The following is a 22,320-nucleotide window of genomic DNA, read 5'->3' as shown; positions in this document are numbered from 1 at the left end:
TCTGACCAAGCTGATGTCTCCAAATCATTCCCTAATAGACAGTCTACAGGTAAATCTGAAGCTACCACAACTTTCTTTGGACCAGTAACCCCCCCACCCCCCAGTTGAGATTAACAACAGCCATGGGGTGGCTAAGTGTGTTGTTGTGAGCATCGGTTACTTGGTACTGGTGACCAAGTAGGTGTTGTTCAGGGTGGACCAGTTTCTCTATGACCATAGTCACACTGGCTCCAGTGTCCCTGTAGGCCTGAACCTCAACACCATGTATTAGGGGTAGCTGCTTGTACTTATCCATATTAAGGGGACAAGCAACTAAGGTGGCTAAATCAATAGCCCCCTCAGAGACTAACTCAGCCTCTGTGGCCTCCCTAACAAGGCCAACCCCAACTAAGTTACCAATAGTGAGCCCAGCTACTCCCTTGGATTGGCTATTAGTAGGTTTGCTCCCACCACCACTGCTATTAGTAGGGACACTAGGGGTAGCAGTAGGGGTTGTAGTGGTAGGAGCATTGGTGCTTTTCTTTGGACAACTGGGATCTGTTGTCCAATGGCCTTTTATTTTACATAAATAGCACCATGGTTTCTTTTCCTTGTTCTGATTAAAAGAGGATTTGGGCCCACCACCCCCACCAGAGTGTTTTTGTGGGCCTGATGAAGACTCATTTTTAGATTTGTCCCCACCCTTGTCAGAAGACTTACCATCCTTCTTTTTGTTGCCATCTTTGTCACCCCCTGTATGAACTTTTCTGTTCACCCTTGTTCTGACCCATTTGTCTGCCTTCTTTCCCAATTCTTGGGGAGAGGTCAGATCAGAGTCCGCCAAGTACTGGTGCAACAAATCAGACACACAATTATTAAGAATATGCTCTCTCAGGATCAAGTTATACAGGCTGTCATAATCAGTAACTTTACTGCCATGTAACCACCCCTCCAAGGCCTTCACTGAATGGTCAATGAAATCAACCCAGTCTTGTGAAGACTCCTTTTTGGTCTCTCTGAACTTTATCCTGTATTGTTCAGTGGTTAAGCCATAACCATCCAGGAGTGCATTCTTAAGAACTTGGAAATTATTAGCATCATTTTCTTTCACAGTAAGGAGCCTATCCCTACCTTTTCCACTAAATGATAGCCATAGGATAGCAGCCCACTGCCTTTGAGGGACATCCTGTACAACACAGGCCCTCTCAAGTGCAGCAAACCACTTGTTAATGTCATCCCCCTCCTTATAAGGGGGAACTATCTTATGCAGATTCCTGGAATCATGCTCTTTTGCAGGATGACTATGGGGAATACTGCTGCTGCCACCATGGGTATCTAAACCCAACTTCTGTCTTTCTTTCTCTAGTTCAAAAGACTGTCTATCCAAATCCAGCTGTTGCTTTTTAAGCTTCAGTCTGGTTTGTTCCACTCTCAACTTATTGAGTTCCCTCTCTAACATTCTGTCATCAGGGTTGGTGGGAGGGACATTCTTAGACACAGAAGAATGAACAGAAGGAGACCTGTCCCTTACAGAAGCCACCCTAACAGCTTGGCTAACAGAAACATCACTACCAGTATGGTGAGAATAAATGCTTTTGCTATGATGTGAGACAACACTATTTGTATGGTGAGGCTCTCCATCATTACCAACTATGCTAGACTGTCTAGTAATGGGCAGGCTAGGAAGTTTCTTTCCTGAATCTTTTCCTGGGGGAGTCCCTGGATCAGATTGGGAACCATTTGCTACTTTTTCAACAGATGTGGCCCCTATGGCCTTATCTTGTTCTCTAAGCATGTTAAGCAATAATTCCAAAGAAGGATTCTTCCCTACACTCAAACCTCTCTCTATGCAGAGACTCCTTGCTCCTTTCCAGCTAAGGTGATCATATGCAAGTTTGGACAGATCAACATTTTGACCTGTGCCAGACATTTTTAGAGAGAGTTAAAGTGATAGAAAAAGAGAAAAAAGTTTTCAGAACTTTTTAGAAAGACAGAAAAAAAACTTTTTAAACTTTTAAGAACTTTTTGAAAGTTTAGAAGTACTTTTCAGCACTTAGAAAAGAGTGAAAAGAGGAAATGCAAAACTTTTTGGCTATGTGTATATACACTGACCTTGTTTTGTATATTTTTCTCTTATGAAAAGTACAATGACAAGAGTGGTAAGTAGTCTCAAAGCACTTATCCCACCGCTGCACAACCAATGTAGGAGGCTGGACTGGCTTGTAGTGAGTACCAAGGGGTACTTGCACCTTGCACCAGGCCCAGTTATCCCTTATTAGTGTATAGGGTGTCTAGCAGCTTAGGCTGATAGATAATGGTAGCTTAGCAGAGCAGCTTAGGCTGAACTAGGAGACGTGTGAAGCTACTACAGTACCACAAGTGTCACATAAGAAAACACAATACACAGTTATACTAAAAATAAAGGTACTTTATTTTTATGACAATATGCCAAAGAATCTTAGAGTGTACCCTCAGTGAGAGGATAGGAAATATACACAAGATATATATACACAATAGCAAAAATATGCAGTATAGTCTTAGAAAACAGTGCAAACAATGTATAGTTACAATAGGATGCAATGGGGAAACATAGGGATAGGGGCAACACAAACCATATACTCCAAAAGTGGAATGCGAACCACGAATGGACCCCAAACCTATGTGACCTTGTAGAGGGTCGCTGGGACTATTAGAAAATAGTGAGAGTTAGAAAAATAACCCTCCCCAAGACCCTGAAAAGTGAGTGCAAAGTGCACTAAAGTTCCCCTAAGGACAAAGAAGTCGTGTTAGAGGAATAATGCAGGAAAGACACAAACCAACAATGCAACAACTGTGGATTTCCAATCTAGGGTACCTGTGGAACAAGGGGACCAAGTCCAAAAGTCACAAGCAAGTCGGAGATGGGCATATGCCCAGGAAATGCCAGCTGCGGGTGCAAAGAAGCTTCGACTGGGCAGAAGAAGCTGCGGTTTCTGCAGGAACGAAAAGGGCTAGAGACTTCCCCTTTGGTGGACGGATCCCTCTCGCCGTGGAGAGTCGTGCAGAAGTGTTTTCCCGCCGAAAGAACGCCAACAAGCCTTGCTAGCTGCAAATCGAGCGGTTAGCGTTTTTGGACGCTGCTGTGGCCCTGGAGGGACCAGGAGGTCGCAAATTGGACCAGGAGAGAGAGGGGACGTCGAGCAACACAAGGAGCCCTCTCAGCAGCAGGTAGCACCCGGAGAAGTGCCAGAAACAGGCACTACGAGGATGCGTGAAACGGTGCTCACCCGAAGTCGCACAAAGAAGTCCCACGTCACCGGAGACCAACTTAGAAAGTCGTGCAATGCAGGTTAGAGTGCCGTGGACCCAGGCTTGGCTGTGCACGAAGGATTTCCGCCGGAAGTGCACAGGAGCCGGAGTAGCTGCAAAAGTCGCGGTTCCCAGCAATGCAGCCCAGTGAGGTGAGGCAAGGACTTACCTCCACCAAACTTGGACTGAAGAGTCACTGGACTGTGGGGGCCACTTGGACAGAGTTGCTGGATTCGAGGGACCTCGCTCGTCGTGCTGAGAGAAGACCCAAGGGACCGGTAATGCAGCTTTTTGGTGCCTGCGGTTGCAGGGGGAAGATTCCGTCGACCCACGGGAGATTTCTTCGGAGCTTCTGGTGCAGAGAGGAGGCAGACTACCCCCACAGCATGCACAGACAGGAAAACAGTCGAGAAGGCGGCAGGATCAGCGTTACAGAGTTGCAGTAGTCGTCTTAGCTACTTTGTTGCAGGTTTGCAGGCTTCCAGCGCGGTCAGCAGTCGATTCCTTATCAGAAGGTGAAGAGAGAGATGCAGAGGAACTCGGCTGAGCTCTTGCATTCGTTATCTAAAGTTTCCCCAGAGACAGAGACCCTAAATAGCCAGAAAAGAGGGTTTGGCTACTTAGGAGAGAGGATAGGCTACTAACACCTGAAGGAGCCTATCAGAAGGAGTCTCAGACGTCACCTGGTGGCACTGGCCACTCAGAGCAGTCCAGTGTGCCAGCAGCACCTCTGTTTCCAAGATGGCAGAGGTCTGGAGCACACTGGAGGAGCTCTGGACACCTCCCAGGGGAGGTGCAGGTCAGGGGAGTGGTCACTCCCCTTTCCTTTGTCCAGTTTCGCGCCAGAGCAGGGGCTAAGGGGTCCCTGAACCGGTGTAGGCTGGCTTATGCAGAATTGGGCACATCTGTGCCCAAGAAAGCATTTCCAGAGGCTGGGGGAGGCTACCTCTCCCCTGCCTTCACACCATTTTCCAAAGGGAGAGGGTGTAACACCCTCTCTCAGAGGAAGTCCTTTGTTCTGTCATCCTGGGACAAGCCTGGCTTGACCCCAGGGGGGCAGAAACCTGTCTGAGGGGTTGGCAGCAGCAGCAGCTGCAGTGAAACCCCAAGAAAGGCAGTTTGGCAGTACCAGGGTCTGTGCTACAGACCACTGGGATCATCGAATTGTGCCAACAATGCCAGGATGGCATAGAGGGGGCAATTCCATGATCTTAGACATGTTACATGGCCATATTCGGAGTTACCATTGTGAAGCTACATATAGGTATTGACCTATATGTAGTGCACGCGTGTAATGGTGTCCCCGCACTCACAAAGTTCAGGGAATTGGCTCTGAACAATGTGGGGGCACCTTGGCTAGTGCCAGGGTGCCCTCACACTAAGTAACTTTGCACCAGGTAAAGGTTAGACATATAGGTGACTTATAAGTTACTTAAGTGCAGTGTAAAATGGCTGTGAAATAACGTGGACGTTATTTCACTCAGGCTGCAGTGGCAGGCCTGTGTAGGAATTGTCAGAGCTCCCTATGGGTGGCAAAAGAAATGCTGCAGCCCATAGGGATCTCCTGGAACCCCAATACCCTGGGTACCTCAGTACCATATACTAGGGAATTATAAGGGTGTTCCAGTAAGCCAATGTAAATTGGTAAAATTGGTCACTAGCCTGTTAGTGACAATTTAGAAAGAAATGAGAGAGCATAACCACTGAGGTTCTGATTAGCAGAGCCTCAGTGAGACAGTTAGTCACTACACAGGTAACACATTCAGGCACACTTATGAGCACTGGGGCCCTGGTGAACAGGGTCCCAGTGACACATACAACTAAAACAACATATATACAGTGAAAAATGGGGGTAACATGCCAGGCAAGATGGTACTTTCCTACAGGAGTGCGTAAAACGTAGACAAGGTGATGGATTGGCCACATGTAAGGGTGTGATCACTTTTGGCACAAAAAAAAGCCCTAGTGCGAAGCATCACTTTGGCAGGATAGATGGAAAGGTAGGACGGCTTAGATGACAATGCCTGCAGCTCCCCCACCCTGCGGGCAGAGGTAATGGCCACAAAAAAGGCTGTTTTTAATGTCAGAAGCCTGAGAGGACAATTGTGGAGAGGCTCAAAAGTAGTGCACATTAGGAAGGTCAGAAACAGATTCAAATCCCATTGAGGCATGAGAAATGGGGATGGAGGAAACATATGGGTAAGACCCTTAGGGTACCTACTAACAATAGGAGACTCAAACAAGGAGGGTTTGTCGGGTAATCTCAGAAATGCAGAGATAGCAGACAAATAAGGTTTGAGAGTGCCCAAAGCAGAGCCCGGCTGGGCCAGAGAAAGTATGAACAAGGCGACTTCGGAAACAGGGGTCAGAGAGTGGGGGTCAACAGATTTGTCTGGGCACCATGCCACAAGCTTATTACAATGACAGACATATACCGTTTTGTTGTAGGGATGCCTGGCTGCCAAGATAACATTACAGACTTCAGGCAGAAGATCAAAATCTGATGAGTGCCCCCACTCAACCTTCTTGCAAGAAGGCAGAGACTGGACATGTTCGGGTGGAGAACCCTCCCCTGCTGCTGCAACAGAAGATCCTCCCGAAGGGGCAGTCTGATCGGAGGATTGATGGCCAAGCTCAACAGCTCGGGATACCAAACTCTTCATGCCCAGTCCGGAGCCACAAAGATTACTTGGGCCCGGTCATTCTTGATCTTCTTGAGAACTTTGGGCAGAAATGGTATGGGCCGAAAGGCATACAGGAGGCCTGAGCTACACTCGTGACGAAAAGTGTCTCTGAGCGAGTGCCGCCTTGCAAAATACAATGTACAAAACTGCTGACATTGCACGTTCTCTGCAGAGGCAAACAGATCTACCCAAGGCTCTCCCCACTGCTGAAGGAGACCTTGCACCACCTCCAGGTAGAGACACCATTCGTGATCGACCAGGCATTGTCGGCTAAGGTTGCCCGCTACGGCGTTCAGAGAGCTCGCCAGGTGTTGAACCACCAGGTAAATACCCTGATGTTCCAGCCATGCCCAGAGGTGCACAGCCTCCTGCCAAAGGGTCTACGACCATACCCTGCAATGCTTGTTGAAGTACTACATGGCGGTGGTGTTGTCCGTGAACACCTGTACTACTTTCCCTTTGAGAGAGGGAAGAAATGCTTACAATGCAAGTCTGATCGCCCCATCACAAGAGTGACGCATCTGTCACTACTGTCAGATCTGGATAGGGAAGGGAGAGAAATCTGCCTCTGATCCACCACTACAGATCTTGTGCAGTTCCCTCCGAGAACTGGACCATGTCTGAGAGATTCCCCTAATGCTGCACCCACTGGAACTTCAGGTCCCAATGCAGAGCCCACATATGCCATCTGGCATGATTCAGCAACAGGATGCAGGAGGCCATGAGGCCCAGCAGCCTCAGTCATTCTCACCGAAATCCAGAATAGAGGCTGCAACATTGGTATCGTAGCCTAATAATATCCTGGATTCACAGCTCACTACTATAAATCCAAAAGTGCACTGTGTCCAGAACAGCTCCAATGAAAGGGAGTGTCTGAGAGGGAGTCAGGCATGACTCCGGCACGTTTACAGTGAACACCAGCGAATGTAGGTCCCCCGTAGTATGAAGGAGGGAGATGACAGCCTGGGGCGAGCCCGGCTTCAACAGCCAATCGTTGAGGTAGGGGAAGACTGAAACCCCTAACCTGCGCAGATGAGCTGTGATCACTACCATCACCTTGGTGAACACTCGAGGAGAACTGGTAAGGCCAGAGGGGAGCATGGTGAATTGAAAGTGCTCATGGCCCACCGTGAGCCAAAAGTAACATCTGTGGGCAGGCAGGATGGGGATGTGAAAATAAGCGTCATGCAACTCCAACCCTACCATCCAGTCTCCTGGGTCCAGGACAGATAAGATTTCAGAGCCAGAGTGAGCATTTTGATCTTCTCCTTTTTGAGGAAGAGATTCAGGGACTGAAGGTCTAGGATAGGGTGCAGGCCCTTGTCCTTTCTGGGTACCAGAAAGTAGCAGGTATAACAACCATGACCTACTTCTGGCACAGGCACCCTCTCTACGGCTCCTTTGGCCAAGAGAGCCGTAACCTCCTTGTGGAGAAGTGCCAAGTGATCCTCCATCATCTTATCCTAGGATGGTGGCATGGGTGGAGAGGTAGTCTCGAAGGGGAGGAAATAGCCCCTTGGGACTATTTGTAAAACTCACCTGTCTGATGTGATGGACTGGCAGCTGAGCAGGTGATGGCGAATCCTGCCCCCAACTGGTCCCTGGTGGGGAATCATCAGACTAGGAAGGTTTGGAGGTGGCTGCAGAGGAGGGGCGGAGGACTGGTCGGCCTGCTGGCTCCCTGATCTACGAGGACGGTGGATCTCACACCTCCCCCGGCCACGCAGAGGCTGGGCAGCATGCGCAGCACAGTTCCTGGAGGGAAATGGACATGATGGGACGCCCCTATAATGTCCACAAAAGGGGCGAGGAGAAACTGCAAGGCCCACGGACCTGGCCGTAGCAGGAGAATCCTTGAAGCACACGAGCAACGAATCTGCTTTGTCTCCAGAGAGACGAGTGCCATTAAAGGGCATGTCCATAACAGTAGATTGGACATGCTCTGAAAAGCCAAACGGCCACAACATGGTGTGGCACCTCAAGGCCACCATCGAGGCAACTGCAATGCCCAGTGAGTCAGTCGTGTCCAGCCCATACCTGATTGTGAACTTTGCTGCATCTCTCCCATTAGCTTGCAAGAGAATGGCCCAGATTTCCTCCACGACCTATGGCAGGACTTGTGCAATTTTGCCCCATAGAGTTGGGTATAACAGCCCAAAAGGCATGCGGTGTTCACGGACCACAATGCCAGGCTGGAGGAAGAAAACATTTTCTTCCCAAGCTGGTCCAGCCTCTTGGATTCCCTATCCGGGGGTGTAGAAGAGAATGTGAAATGGGACCTAGAGGCTTGGATAACCAAGCTCTCAGGGGTGAGGTGATGCGACAGGAACGCTGGGACATCTGGAGCAGGTCTATGGTGGCAGGCGATTGTCCTGTTCACAGGAGCCAAGTACCCAGCAGGACATTTGTAAGGGCTTTATTAAAGGGGAAAAGGAGCTCAGGGGATGAAGCCTCAGCCTGAAGCACCTGTCAGGAGGTTAGTCCTGACTGCCAACGAAGGTAGCTCCAGGACCTTGGCCACTTTTCGCACCACCATTGAACAGGATGCCTCCACCTCTGTAGGGGGAGAAAGCATGCAAGTTTCAGGGGAAGTATGTAGGCCACTGGCCTCACCCAGGTCCATCCACCAGTCCATAGGGTCTTGGAGTTGGGATTCTAAAAGGTCCAACAACCCCTGCCATTCCTCACCATACCCCAACCCATAAGAATAATGGTCAGGATCTAACACAGGAGGCATGGCCCCTGCCGAAGTCAGAGTTGGCATCATGTGACGCCGATCCAGCTTCGTGTTGGCGATAAGGATGGGTCCACACTACAGAAGGGCACAGGCGGCGGCGGAACCGGCATCCGGGACGGTTGAGGTGGTATAACCAACACTGGTTCGGATTCGGGAACTGATCCACGAGTGCCCCCAGGAGCCAAAGCTGCTCACGCGGAACCCAAGGGGGCCCCTGATGTTCCCACTGAGCCCAAAGTAGCGGAGTTGGACTTCCCAAACATGAAGCGTAAGGTCTCATAAAACTCTTAGTTGGCCAGGTGTCGCTCCAGCTCCTGGAAATTCGTGTAGGCGCGGAGCCGACATAGATGCAGGCTCCGAGGGCAGAGGCCTAGAGCGATGATGTTTCCTTTCCCTCATCCTCGCCGGCCGACGGACAGGGTGAAGTCGAAGAACGCTTGTGCTTCTTTGACTTCTTCCTGTGCCTCAACTTACCTGAACGTCCAGAGGTCCTGGAGTGGGACGAGGAGGAATGGGGGCACTGCAACTATTCTCAGGACCTTCATCTTGACAGGAGCGATGCCGACCGGAGCGCCGCGCCGCATGGAGGTTGAGGGACCACTCCCTCAAAGCTTTCAGATTCATGGCCCGACACTCGGAACACGACTGAGTCGTGGTCGTGCTCCAACCATCACAAGCACACGAGGTGCAGATCCGTCACAGACATGGCCCAATGATAGGTTCCGCAAGGCTTGAAATCGGTCTTACCTGACGACATCCTCAGCGCACCAGGAGTGTAGACACTCAACAATTTTTGACAAAAAGTTAAAAAAGACCAGTCAAAAACTGACTGAGGGGTTGTGCTGGCTAGCTGGCGTGAAAAGAAAAGAGCTGACGTGATTGTGCCACCTATATAGGACTTGCGACGTCATGCCAGGCAGAGATCCAATTTCTTCCCAGAAAGAATAATGACGGTCTAGTGAACAGGTAAGATAGCCTATTGGATGCACGGCTAGAGTGTTCAAGATCCCCTTTGCCAAAATCCTTCATAATCCTACTCTAAATCATTGTGTGCTCATCTACCAGACCCCATCCCTAATTTTGTAAGAGAGACTGCTCTGGCCTGGGAACAAATAGCTACTAGGGTCCTTGAAGATCCTCCCTTTTTTCAGGAATTAGACATATGGGTACTGCAGCCACTGAAATGCATAAGTGGGGATGTGACACGTTATTGTTATTTTTTCTGTATGTTATAATGCAAAATATGAAAATAAATTTTACAAACATGTCAATTTGATGGAAGAGCTTTTTTGCAGACTTAAAAAAAAATCCAGAAAGGCAGGACTTGGAACTGGTAGCGGAAAAAAAGGCTGCTTTTCCTTTTGCATCATAGAACACTCAGTGATAGTCAACTGTTTTAACAGTATAGTAAGCTTATTCCAGAATTCTATGGCTTTAAGCGACAACGACCGAAAGATGCAGCAGAAACAGGGTGGTACATGCAGTACGTGATCTATTTGTTTAGATTCTTCGGAGAAGCATGGCCAACTGCTGAGTCTGTTCTGACATATGAATCCAAACAATAATAATATTTAGTACAAGTATGAATAGATTTATGAATAGTCTACCCTATTGTGGCTTTACAAATGCCAAATCTAGAGATATTTCTTAACAAGGCAGCTCTGGCTATTTTATTTCTTGCAGAGCAAGGGTAGTATTGGTAATACCTAGACATTATTTCTGTATTTCTACTTTGTGCCATGTTGCCTTTTATTCTCCTGTTCTAGATCTGGAATGTAAATGGGTTCTAGAATGCCCTGGCCCTGCGTTTGGTAGAACTGGTGACTCTGGGTCCGACTGGTGTCCTCTGGTGATGTGGGAAGATTTCTTTTAATATTAAACGTTTTTTTTTATTTGGATGTGTACCTTGAATTATTCATGTATCTTTGGATGAGCCTGTGGTCATCCTATAGTGAGCTTTTGGTTTTCCAAGCAAGAGATGATCAGTCAACTGGAAAAACTACTGTATGCAGTATTAAATCCATAAAGAAACAGACTTTTGGTGGAGGTTGTTAAATCGGTCTATTGGTACCATAATTAAGAAAGGTGAGGCTTTTCACATTACAGAAACTGGACCATAAGAATGGCATCTACACTTCCTCTGTGAGTTTTTGCTTGGATTGGGACTCGGGAGCCTTTTGATACCTCTGAGGAGCGAAGCACTGTGAGAAAGAAACTGCAGGCTACAAAATTGGCCTATGTTGTGGGTGTGGCTGCTGTTACATGTGTTTTTTGAAGCTTGGATTTGGACCCTGCGGAGTGCCAGGATGCTGCGGCCTGATCTGTCTTGGAGATCAGGGGCATAGTGTGGGACGTCTCACAAGAATAGACGCAGGAGATCCCTGGACACTGGTGTTGATGAGGCAGTGGCTAGACTAGATGTAGCATGGCCACGATATAGAAGACATCACCTGGGCTTGCCTCCTCTCTCCCTCTGACCGCTACGGAGACTTTGACTTGAGTGGTTATTTAAAGTTTATTATGTTGGAACACTGATCTCCCAGGACCACTATTCTTCAGGCTGCTAGAAATTGACTCTTCACAGGGGTGGCAACTGGTGGGGCCGGAAGCCCTATCACAGATGTCTGTATCATATAAGATCATTAGGTTGGAATCTCTGGGGTCTCAATGTTTTCGTACATTAAAGAGTATTGTCCTTTCTCAGACGCAACAAGGTGGATGTAGCCTGATTAGGAGACTCGCGTAATGGATACTGGGAAAGCCAAAATTAGAAAAAAGTGCTGGGGCCAGTTTTAATTGTCCACTTATTACGGATATGCTAGTGATGTGTCTATCTGGCTGGCACTTGCGGACCCTTTCTGATTTACTCACTCAGAATCTGATATGGAGGGGAGATACATTCTCCTTCATGGCACACGAAATGGGTTGGAATTATGCATCAATAATACCTAACTGTTGGCTGACTACGTGGACGCCCAATACTATGGGAGGTAAATCTTAACTGTGTGATGGACAAGAAGTTTGTTAAGTTCTCCCCGAAGCAACATAAAATACCAGGTGTTATTTCTGTGGTAGGGCAGGTGATGTATTCGGGGAGTGTAGATGTTTTGAGGGAGCTACATTCAGCCGTTAAGGAATATTCGGGTCACTCCTCAGCATAAAATACTTTTAGCAAACTAGACCATCTCCTGTTGGCTGGGATGTTCTCCTCTTGTATGGTTGATGCGAGATACCTTGGAAGATTTCCATTGGACCACTCCCCATTACTAGTAGAATTCAATGGGGGAGAGTGAACAATATGACATTCTCCTGGCGACTGCCCCCAGGAGTTCCCTGTCTCATAATGACCTGAATGACTAACTGGCCGCTTAATGGAAGAATAACTGGGGATTCACAGACACTAGAGCGAATTAACTGTATGTGATGATGGCTGTAATGAGGCCAATGCCTGGGTAAGGGTAGCAGGGTCAAAAAGTAGCTGCAAAGGAATTTGGTGGTGCAGGAGAAAAAGCTAGTGGACATGAATCAACATGTAGCTGAATTTCCTGAGAAACAAGCAGAGCTGGTGGGAGTCAGACGGACCCAAGAAGATCTGTGCGGCAGATTAGATAGGTTGACCTCAACCTTGAAGGAATATCACCAGTGATTCCAATGAGAGGGTCCTGTGGGAACAGTTGGCCGAATTAGATTTGAAATGGGAGTTGGATAATATCAAGTACCTTGGAATTAGGGTAGCTTTGATGACAAGGGAAGATGCTTACAATGGGGGAGGGTGTTTGAGGGGTTGCAGTCATCAGTACGATTTTGGAATACATTACCCCTGTCCATTTTGGGGAGGACTGCAAAGATGGTGTACCTCCCATGATTCCTCTATATTGTACAAAACACTGCATTCCCATCTACCAGATACCATCCCTAATTTTGTAAGACAGACTGCTCTGTACTGGGAACAAATAGCTACTAGGGTTTTTAAGGATCCCTCCTTTTTGAGGAATTAGACATATGGATACTGCATCCATTCAAACGCATAAGTGGGGACGTGACAGTGGCACGTTATTGTTATTTTTTCTGTATGTTATGATGCAAAATATGAAAATAAATATTTAAAAAATGTCCATTTGATGGGAGAGCTTTCTTGCAGACTTAAAAAAAAAATCCCGAAAGGCAGGACTTGGAACTGTTAGTGGAAAAAGGCTGCTTTTCCTTTTGCATCGTATAACACTCATTGAGTTTGAATAGTATAGCAAGCTTATTCCAGAATTCTATGGCTTCAAGTGACAAGGAACAAAAGATGCGCAGAAATAGGGTGATACATGCAGTACGTGATCTGTTTGTATAGATTCTTCGGAGTAGCATGACCAACAGCTAAGTCTGTTCTGGCATCTGAAGCTAAAAAATAATACTATTTAGTAAAAGTGTGAATACATTTATGAACAGTCTACCCTATTGTCTGTTTACAAATGTCAGATCTAGGGATATTTCTTACCGAGGCAGCTGTGGCTGTCTTATCTTTTGCAGAGCGAGGGTAGTATTGGTAAAGCTTAGACATTATTTCTGTATTCCTACTTGCCTTATGTTCTCCTGGTCTAGATTTGTATTGTAAAGGGGCTCTGGAATGTCCTGGCCCTGTGTTTAGTAGGACTGGTGACTCTGTTTGAATGGAGTCCTCTGGTGTTGTGGGTTGACTCATTTTAATATTAAAGAAGCTTCTTACTTTGGATGTGTTCCTGGAATTATTCATCTAACTTTGGATGAGCCTGTGGTCACCCTATAGCAAGATTTTGGGTTTCCCGGCAAAAGATGACTAGCCACCTAGCAAAACTACAGTGAAACAGACTATTGGTGAGAGGTTGGTAAATCGGTCCTATTGGTACCATAACAAACAAAGGTGAGGCTTTTCAGATTATTTCAGTTTTGTCTAGATACATCTTTAAAACTCTCATGATGTGCTCTTTGTTGGTGAAGATGGATGTTTAAAGAACAGTGGCAAAGAACTAGATTAATTAAAATGAAGCTCCTACACATTTACCCAATTCCAAATCGTAAAATAAATGAATAAATCATTTGGCCTCCTGCCACCTACACCTAGAACGCTCTACATTTACCCTCTCCCCCCGTCAAAATATATTAAAAAAAATTACCTGGCCTCCTGCCATCTACACTTACTATCCTCTGAGCCAGTACTCTCCCTTCCGGCAAAAAGCCACACTCTCTGCTCTCACAGTCAGACCGGAGCAGGCATTATGCATACAGTGACTCCGTAAGAGCTGCTGGTTAGCTCCAGATTTTTTCCCCCGTGCTCCCAGTTCTGCAAAAACACACGCTGGCAGCTAAGTATGGCGACTGGCGCAGGCATTAGACCGCACATACTCTTCGACCTCCTTTGGGTCTGTGGTGACTCTGGAGAGGGGGAAAGAATATGGATGAGGCAACAAGCTCAGGCCTACTGAGACCCAAGCAAGGCACCAAATACAGGGGAATCATTTTTTTTGTTTCCCACTGTTCATATGTCATAGCAGTGAATAACTAAATGTTGATACAGTTACTTATTTTAACAGCTACCAGTTGAAACAATACATAACCAATGGATCCTGTAACTGTACTGCAATCAGTGTTTAATTTGTGCTTGTTGTTTCCGGTGCTGAGCACCGGCACTTGTTTTTGAGGGCCGGGCTTATTCTTCAGCCTCAAGCATTTGCTGCGAGCAAAAGACACATATGGGACAACGGAGGAAGGGAAAAACGAAAAAGCGTCACAAAGGAAGAAAGTAGAAAGCTGCTATAGTGAGCTGAAGGGGCAGGGAGTGGTTTTGTATGGACTGAAGAAGCCCGAGATGGTTTTAGGATTACGCCCCCTCAGTATTCCGTGTTCATACATTTAATTGCAACAGCCGCGTGTTTAAGAGGAGGGCTTTGGGCACCGGCACCTTTTTATGGACAAATTAAGCACTGACTGCAATGGAACAGGGTGCTGAATCTCCCAGTGAATCAACTAACAGTGTATGAATCATTTTAAATATAGCAGCTACCTATGATGCGCCGTTTCATTTTTTTTAAAGGTAATATTTAAAAGGGGTTTTTAGGAGGAAGGAGAGACAGCAACTAAAAAAAAAAACTATGTAGTTTATCTTTAAAAGAGAGTTCGAGCTCTGAAATAAGTCGTTCCGAGATCTCATGCAGGGCAAAGGCATTAAGCATTTATGAACATTAAAAAACACTAGTGGCAGCTAGACATCCTGAACCCATTTCCTGCAATACGGTTGAGGGGTGGGGGTTCACACTTTCGTTTGCATTTATCCCCTAATGACCTACCTTCTTCTGAATAGAAAGTACTTCTTGTAGGAGAATCGCATGAAGCGGTCTATGATAGTGGCATTTCGCCTCCTCTCGCTCTCTTCCAGCCTACGCTGCCGGCGTAGGAAGGCCTGGATCAATGGGTCAGTCACATTCATCTCATCGATTTCTCCATGTAGGACGGTCTCCAGCTCTGCTGGCAAGGGCTCAGTCTCTGATGGGTACAAAAATAAGAACTAATGTATTACATTAAAAAAGCTCTCCAGTGTTGCATAATGCTAAAATCATTCACTGGAACCGGGAAGCAAGCCGCTAACGTCAGCTTGCACACAATCAATTTGTGTAACTTTGAGCAAATCATTTTCTGTGTAGCTTTGTTCCCTAGACACTATAACAATTGAAATGTTTAGAAACAGGCTGTTCCCCAGCACTAGATTTTTCGTACATCCACATTATTTTCAAAAATTCTCATTGGCCATCCTCGGTACACTACTACTATATTCCAAAGGGGCAGCCACGCCTCTATAATTCAACATTTTAGCAAAACGGACACTGCTTTTGAAAAGACCACTCCACCGTCATCCCATCAGCGACACTTCGGTCAGTTAGAGTTACTGGATACTTTCTGTCTCTTCTCTGTGGGGTGGAGGCCCCTAGAGGAGGAGTAGGACTACAGGTATGAGTTTTACTTCTTCTCCAGGGAACTTCATTAATGGCCATAGGCGCTGAATACAATATCAAGTCCATTTTATATAAAGACAGAAAAAGATACAGAGCAATACGAACCCCTCTAACCAAAAAGAGCCCATAAGCAAGCTTGGCCCACTTGGGCGCAGGCACAGAGCCTAGACCAAAACAATGTCTTGTAAGTGCATGTACGGAGCCAGGCAGCTCTTTTACATCATTCGGAAAGTTCCTTAGCAATGCAGCCGCTAACGGAATGGGAGCAAGGCTCACCAGACAATGTTTTGTTCGCACTGCAATAGAAAAACAGATTCCTCCATCACAAAACGCTTTTGACGTGACTAAGCTCATTTGAACAGACACATAAGTGACAGAAAAAGATGATCAGATTTTCTAATGTCCGTAGCTCTACCTAACTTCAAGCCTCTTCTTAAATCCAAAAACGTAAAGATCTCTGGGGTAGATGAGGGACTCTTGGAAAAGGATTAGAGGGAATCGGTGTGACTGACATGGAAGCCTAACAGTACCTCTGGAAAGAAACTTGGATACATTCACATAACTTCACTTCTACAGAAAACAGTTTACAGCTTATGGCAGCTATCACCTAAATCTCACTAAGTCTGAGGGCAGAAAGTATAGCTATAAGGAAGGTTACATTTCAGGATATAGACGGCAAATAAACTTTAGTAATTGGTCCAAAAGGAGAACACATCAACTTGGAAATAACTATGCTACGTTGTAATGGACCAGAGGGCCTCCTGTTTGGGGGAAGACCTTCTTTTATGTTTTATCACTTCAATTTTAAAGAGAGGCTGAAGAAGGCCATTTTCCATAAGCAGTAATGACAGCCATGTGTACCCTTGCCCAAGAAAATTGCAGCCCATCTTTAGCTAAATGGAGAAGATATGGGAGGAGCGATTCCTCTGGCATCTTGGGTCAGTGTTCTTTTGGTTACACCAGATGCAGAACCTATACTATTTAAAGGTGTAGGAATCTCTTGCGCAGCCTCTTTTATAATGCTCATTCAATCTTCAGGAAGATTGAGGTGCTCATTCTGCAAGAGTTCAGGAGCCAAATTCAATGTTGGAAGGTTTGGGATGAGAGATCTGGGCTTCGAACTTGAACAGGAGATGCATGGCAATCTCTTGTGTGGTCAGTCTAAAAGGTAAGGAAGATTGGTGAAGAACCACTGACGTGGCTGTTCTGGGGCAATCAGTTTCTTTCAAGCCTTGGCTCATGTAAGCTTAATGATGATCAATAGAATCAAGGGCATTAGGAGAAAGGTGTGCAGAAGTGTCCTCAACCAATCTATCAAAAGGGCATTCCCTATCATGCCTTTTTTGGAAAAAAAATGTTTTCCGCATTTGCAAAGAAATGTATTTATATATTCCCATTTGTAAAATGTTGAGTAGTACATCGTCATTTAAAATCCTTTTCCAGTTTTATTTTTTATTCTGACTACAGTTTGCTTTTGCATTCTGAAACCCATGAACACCGACTGTAGTGATGTGCAGATTTCTTGCAATAAGCCATCTTCAAATTGTCTGAGTTTCGAGCGACTAATCCGTGGCTCAAGTTCCACCATGTTTGTTCTCACAACGCACTGTTGTAATATTGACAGTCTGCACTTGTAGAAAGTCTATCTTGGCAGCTAGGAGGAAGGAACTGAGCACCAAGTGACCTGCCCTCATCGCCAGGAAGCTGATGTGAGAGGACCTCTCTTTCTCTGACTATATTCTCTGCATCTGAAAGATACTGAGGTGAGCTTCCCATTCTAGAAGGGAGGCATATATCGCCAATGTTTGGGTTTGAATATCATGCCCAAAATCATGGTGAAAAGGGACTTCTTTATGAAGATTCTCTTATCGGCACTGCCAGGGAATAGCAGGTTGTGTAAGAGACAAACTGACTTCCCAGATACAGGAAATTTGGTACCAATGATCTTACAGACACAACCGCAGAAGTCTGATCTGAAACGGGCACGTAGTACCAGGAAGATGCATAAGGTCATGGATCCCAGCATTAAAGTAATCTAATATATTGTTCCTCCTTTATCTGCTTGTTTACTTTTCTTAAAAATTAAAATGGGTCTGCATTATTGCCCCAGTCCTTTCTTTGGAAGTGAAAAGTACCATAAATAAGATCCATTTCCTTTTTGGTAATGAGCATCCTCCTCCACCATTACCCTTATCAGAAGACTGTTAACCTCTGACTATAGCATATCTCTGAATGAGATGACTTGTTTGGAGGTATACCTGGAGGAGTGGAAATGAAACTTAAAAAGTATCCATTTTGTACAATATTCAGCACCCATCTATCTTTTAATATATATTTCCTCTGTTCCTGGTAGTTGCAGATGCTTAAATACCACTGGATTGGTGAACAGAAGGACAGGAGCAAATTATGGAGTCATTGTTAGGAAGGTGGTTTTCCTGTGAAAACTGAAATTTGCTAGCCGCTTCTTGTCAGAGTATTTTCTTGGTTTTTATGCTGGTTTTGCTGGTGGAACTGCTTTGGCCACTGATCAATTTGAACCCATGGTGGAGAATAGAGCCAGTCATTTGGCTAGTACTGATGTTTCCTATACACCTCCTTCTCTCCTAAGCTCACAGATTTGATGTTTTCCAACTCTTTTTTAATGTCTTGCATCTTCTCATCCGCATGAGAGTCAAACAATGTATTACCAGAGATCTGGAAGTTCAAAATTCTCTGTTGAGTTTCTAGTGTTAAATTGGAGCCATGAGGTATACCATGACAACAGTCATAAGCTGGAAGATCAGATGAGTTATCCTCTGCACAAATCACCTGACCATGCCTTCATGTACATGTACAACCTCATGAAAATCTTCCCTATTTTCTCGAGAATGCTTGTCAATAGATCTGACGTATCAGCGAAGTATAGCAGTAACACTGGCTACTTTTACTGCTGTTATGGAGGTATCACAGATCTTTCCACCTAAATCCATTCTCTAGCTTTCCCTCTTAAGAGGAGCAACTGGAACCGGAGCAACTGCATATTTTCTCGCAGCAGATATCGCAACACAATCTGGTGGAGAATCCAAAGAAAAAGTAGATCCTGCTTTGAAGGCTTATAAACCTTTGTAATCTAGCAGGTGCTGATTTAGGCTGATGTCAGAAATTCCCTTGCTGGCTCTAACAGGCCTGGGAACAGTAGTAATAGGGGTCTCGAAGTTGAGCAGTGGTGCAGAGTCCCAAAGATGATAAATGTTGTAGACTGTATGTATGTATGTGGTAAATAGGAAGTGGAGTGCTGTTCAGGGGCAACTGTAAGCATCCAGTCAACGATCGAGAGGAGAGGTAGCTGGCTATTCGGTGTCTAAGGTGTTCTCTTACTGAACTCCAATGTAGTGTTCTTTAAATTGAAGCGACTTCCGGTGGAACTTATGGATACAGTCATGATCATGTATACATAGATGGTAAAAGCATGTTGCCTTCTTTTTTCCTTTTTTACACTTATTACTTTACAGTCGGATGATGTCCTGGCTGCAGGTGTACCAAGCGCCACCAGAAGTCAACCTCTCTTCTCCTCAGAGAGGCTGCACAGCCTCATTATAAGTACATTTATGCAAAACAAAGGTGGCAGGCCAGCAGTACAGCTTCATGCAGATTGCTTACTTTACGGGAATGAGGGTGCATGTAGCAAAACATGAGTGAGACATTCAGGTAGAACCCTATTTAGAAACTATCATGAGTGCCCTTAAGACGGTCTGTAAAATCGGTGGCATTTTAGCAAACGTATTTGGAAACTGTACTGTAAAAAAAGACTAATTGGGCCAATTTTTTAAAAAAATCCTGGGGAGAAGCCTCCACAGAATTTACTGAGGAAAATTGGGTTTGCATGTCAAGCTTACTCGCTTACTGCAAATTCAGGTCACCAATTTAAGCCCTAACAGTTTCAAAATTCATCGTCTGCCACTGGGTGCAGGCAAGGTTTGAGGTGTTGGATATCTGCAGTGGAGGAGACTGTCAAGCAGCATTGTTTATCGTGGCATATTAGTGAGTTTTGCTGCAGTTATTTGCCAGGATTAGTGGACTGAGTTTTGTAGCTCCTCTGACTAGCAAATGATTGAAAGCAGCAATAGCATCAATGGGTAATATCCTACATGAAAGTGACTGTCAGCGATGGAAGTATTTTCAGACTGAAGGAGTTGATAAACGGTACCAGACCTTGTATGAGAATGACAGGGAGTATGGTAACATCTGCCGAAATTACTGCAATGTCGAGAATTGTGTCTGGACTGCCGAGAGTGGTGCCTCTTCAGTGTGGGATTTTCTCTTTGGTGTAGATCACTTCCTACAACGTGACTTCTCCGGAGAAGTAGAGGTCGAACCAAAGGTTGAACAAATAATGGGCCAGTAGGTGATATGAGTGATGCAAGTGCATGCAAATTAGGCACTGGCATCTTAACACCTTGGAGAAAGACTTTGAGTCCGCAGAAGAAAGATTCACTACTTGCGGAGACATGCATGTGGACAAGTTCTGGAGTATTTGGAGTCTGTAGCATTCAGGATCTTCCTTATTTCGCATAACCATTCAGCAGAAGGTCTTGCTCTCGGCAGCTAGCACATGACCACCTTATCAATCTATGTGTCAAGATCTAGATACCGAGTAGGAACAGCTTTCTTTTCATCACAAGACCTTTTCTTAGATCGCCCTCTCTGGGAGTTTTTAGAGGCAGTTAAGGGGGCTGTATAGGGGGTCGCATCTCTGCACTTCCCTGACAGACCAAATGTCAATTCCAGGAGTACTACACCACCTTGCATTACTGCCTATCTAAGCAACTAATAGGGATCAATGGGTGTTGGACGCAAGGCCTGGCCTGCAGCTTAGCTCTGCATTCATCCACCTTTAAAGTCCCAATTTCAAGTTAAAAAATTGTATTGTATGCAGTTTCTATTGCAGGCCGTGACTCTTTCCGTCCTTCATTCTTTCTGATGGTCAATCTTGTTTAAAGTGGAGCCTTTATATGTATATTCACCTGTTTGTGTCGTTGTGAAACTTGCAGTTTACTGAAACATGAGCTGGGGAAACGTGAACTGGGGAAATGGCACCCCTTTCAGGTTATAAAAGGGAGGCCCGAATGCTTTAAATTTTTTGGGAATATGCGAGTCTACACTCCACTACATGATATTTTTTTCTCATTTTCTGTGCAATTTTTCCACATTTCTATGCTCTTGCCTAGAACTGATTCTCGGGTCTTTCATTTTTCTATGTGAATAATCTTCTACGGCACAGACCTTGCACGTTTAGCCAAATTTGTGAATTCCACAATGGCGGCAAAAAAAAAACATGACTGACGGACCCAGAAGTTTGCAGCTTGCACGTTTAACGGCCAAGATCGCCCAAGATCTTCAATGCCCACCCACAAACTTTTTAAATGCTAATATCTCAAAAACATATGTAAGGATTTACACAAATATAATTAAAAAAAAGGAATGCTTTCTGAATGACGTTCTACTTTCATGCCACGTTTGGTGTAAATCCATTCAGCATTTTTCTGAATATGTATACTCTAGGGGCTGATATTCAAAACAACTTCAACAAGACTCAAAATGAAGAGTACAATGTGTAAAATTATATCTCATTATTATCAGTCCATTAGTAACAAGTCGCCGGCCGCTTCAACCTCACAGATAATTAAAACAGGGTCATAATCAGGACCATGATGGGAGCATCCTACCACAAAACACATAAATATCTTGGTATATCTTGTTGTTGAAGTTGTTTTGAACATCAGCCTCTAGGGTGTACGTACTGTAAATGAGCACTTGCACACTTTATTCACTTTTTACCCGTGTTCATTGCGCTGCCTTATGGAGCACCCATGCTATGAACTGTTTATCATGGCTTTTTGATACATCATTTGGTCATTACATTGGTTTTGCCTACTGTACAGATTCTTGAGTGTATGGTTGTCACTGGCCAATGGAAGACAGGCATATTCCTCCAACCAGCGGGGTCACTGTGTTGTGCTATTGATTTATTACCCAGATCCCCAGGATTACCGTGTTGTGCCTCAATTTTCACACATAAAAATCTATATGAACAGGACACATTCTCTCAGACAATCGGATCATCTTTTGTGTCCTTCAGACATAGATTTAAGTGTAGGCCGTTTTCAAAACTAGATAATACCATATTATTTGCAGCAACAATTATATTTTGACACAGTAAAGTCAACTGTCCCCTATCAAGGAGAGTCAAAACATATTTCTCTAGAGGCAGGAGTTCCATGTGCTAATATCTGTAGGGTGGCTAGCTGGAAAATCCGCCCTATATTCAGGAAGCACCCTGTTTAAACATGGAATCATCAAGGGAGTCTACCGTGGGAGGACAAGCAGTTCTAATGTATTTAAATAAGGAAAGCCTTTCTGCCTCCTTACTTTATTATCATTGCCTAGACTGTTGCTACTCTGTTTCAAGTTTGTGAACCCATGAAAGATCCAATGCTGGAGAATAAAAAAAGTTACTTCTCTGTAACTAAAGTTTTCTGACATTGGTATCTTTAAAGGATTCACATGCAGCCCATCCATTTCCCTGCTTGAGGTTTACACAGCATTTATACATAAATGTTTAAACATGTAGTTTGAGAAACTAAGCTATGGTGGGCTCTGGGGAGGTAAGACATAAGAG

The 22,320-nt window shown here is 45.2% G+C and overlaps 1 protein-coding gene across 2 annotated transcripts in view; it reads right to left on the bottom strand.

Moving 5' to 3' along the window:
* The window catches only part of GGCX (gamma-glutamyl carboxylase), a 208,425-nt gene that overhangs the window by 37,935 nt on the left and 148,170 nt on the right, over window positions 1-22,320 (bottom strand). For both annotated transcript variants that reach the window (XM_069214370.1, XM_069214371.1), the window contains exon 14: window positions 15,000-15,195. In XM_069214370.1, coding sequence (XP_069070471.1) covers window positions 15,000-15,195 — 196 coding nt within the window. The remainder of the gene's footprint in view (window positions 1-14,999; window positions 15,196-22,320) is intronic.

This window comes from Pleurodeles waltl, chromosome 11, assembly GCF_031143425.1.
Source record: "Pleurodeles waltl isolate 20211129_DDA chromosome 11, aPleWal1.hap1.20221129, whole genome shotgun sequence".
NCBI lineage: Eukaryota > Metazoa > Chordata > Amphibia > Caudata > Salamandridae > Pleurodeles > Pleurodeles waltl.
Note: the sequence above shows the minus strand (reverse complement) of the source record. Positions and strands in the feature narration are given on the sequence as shown.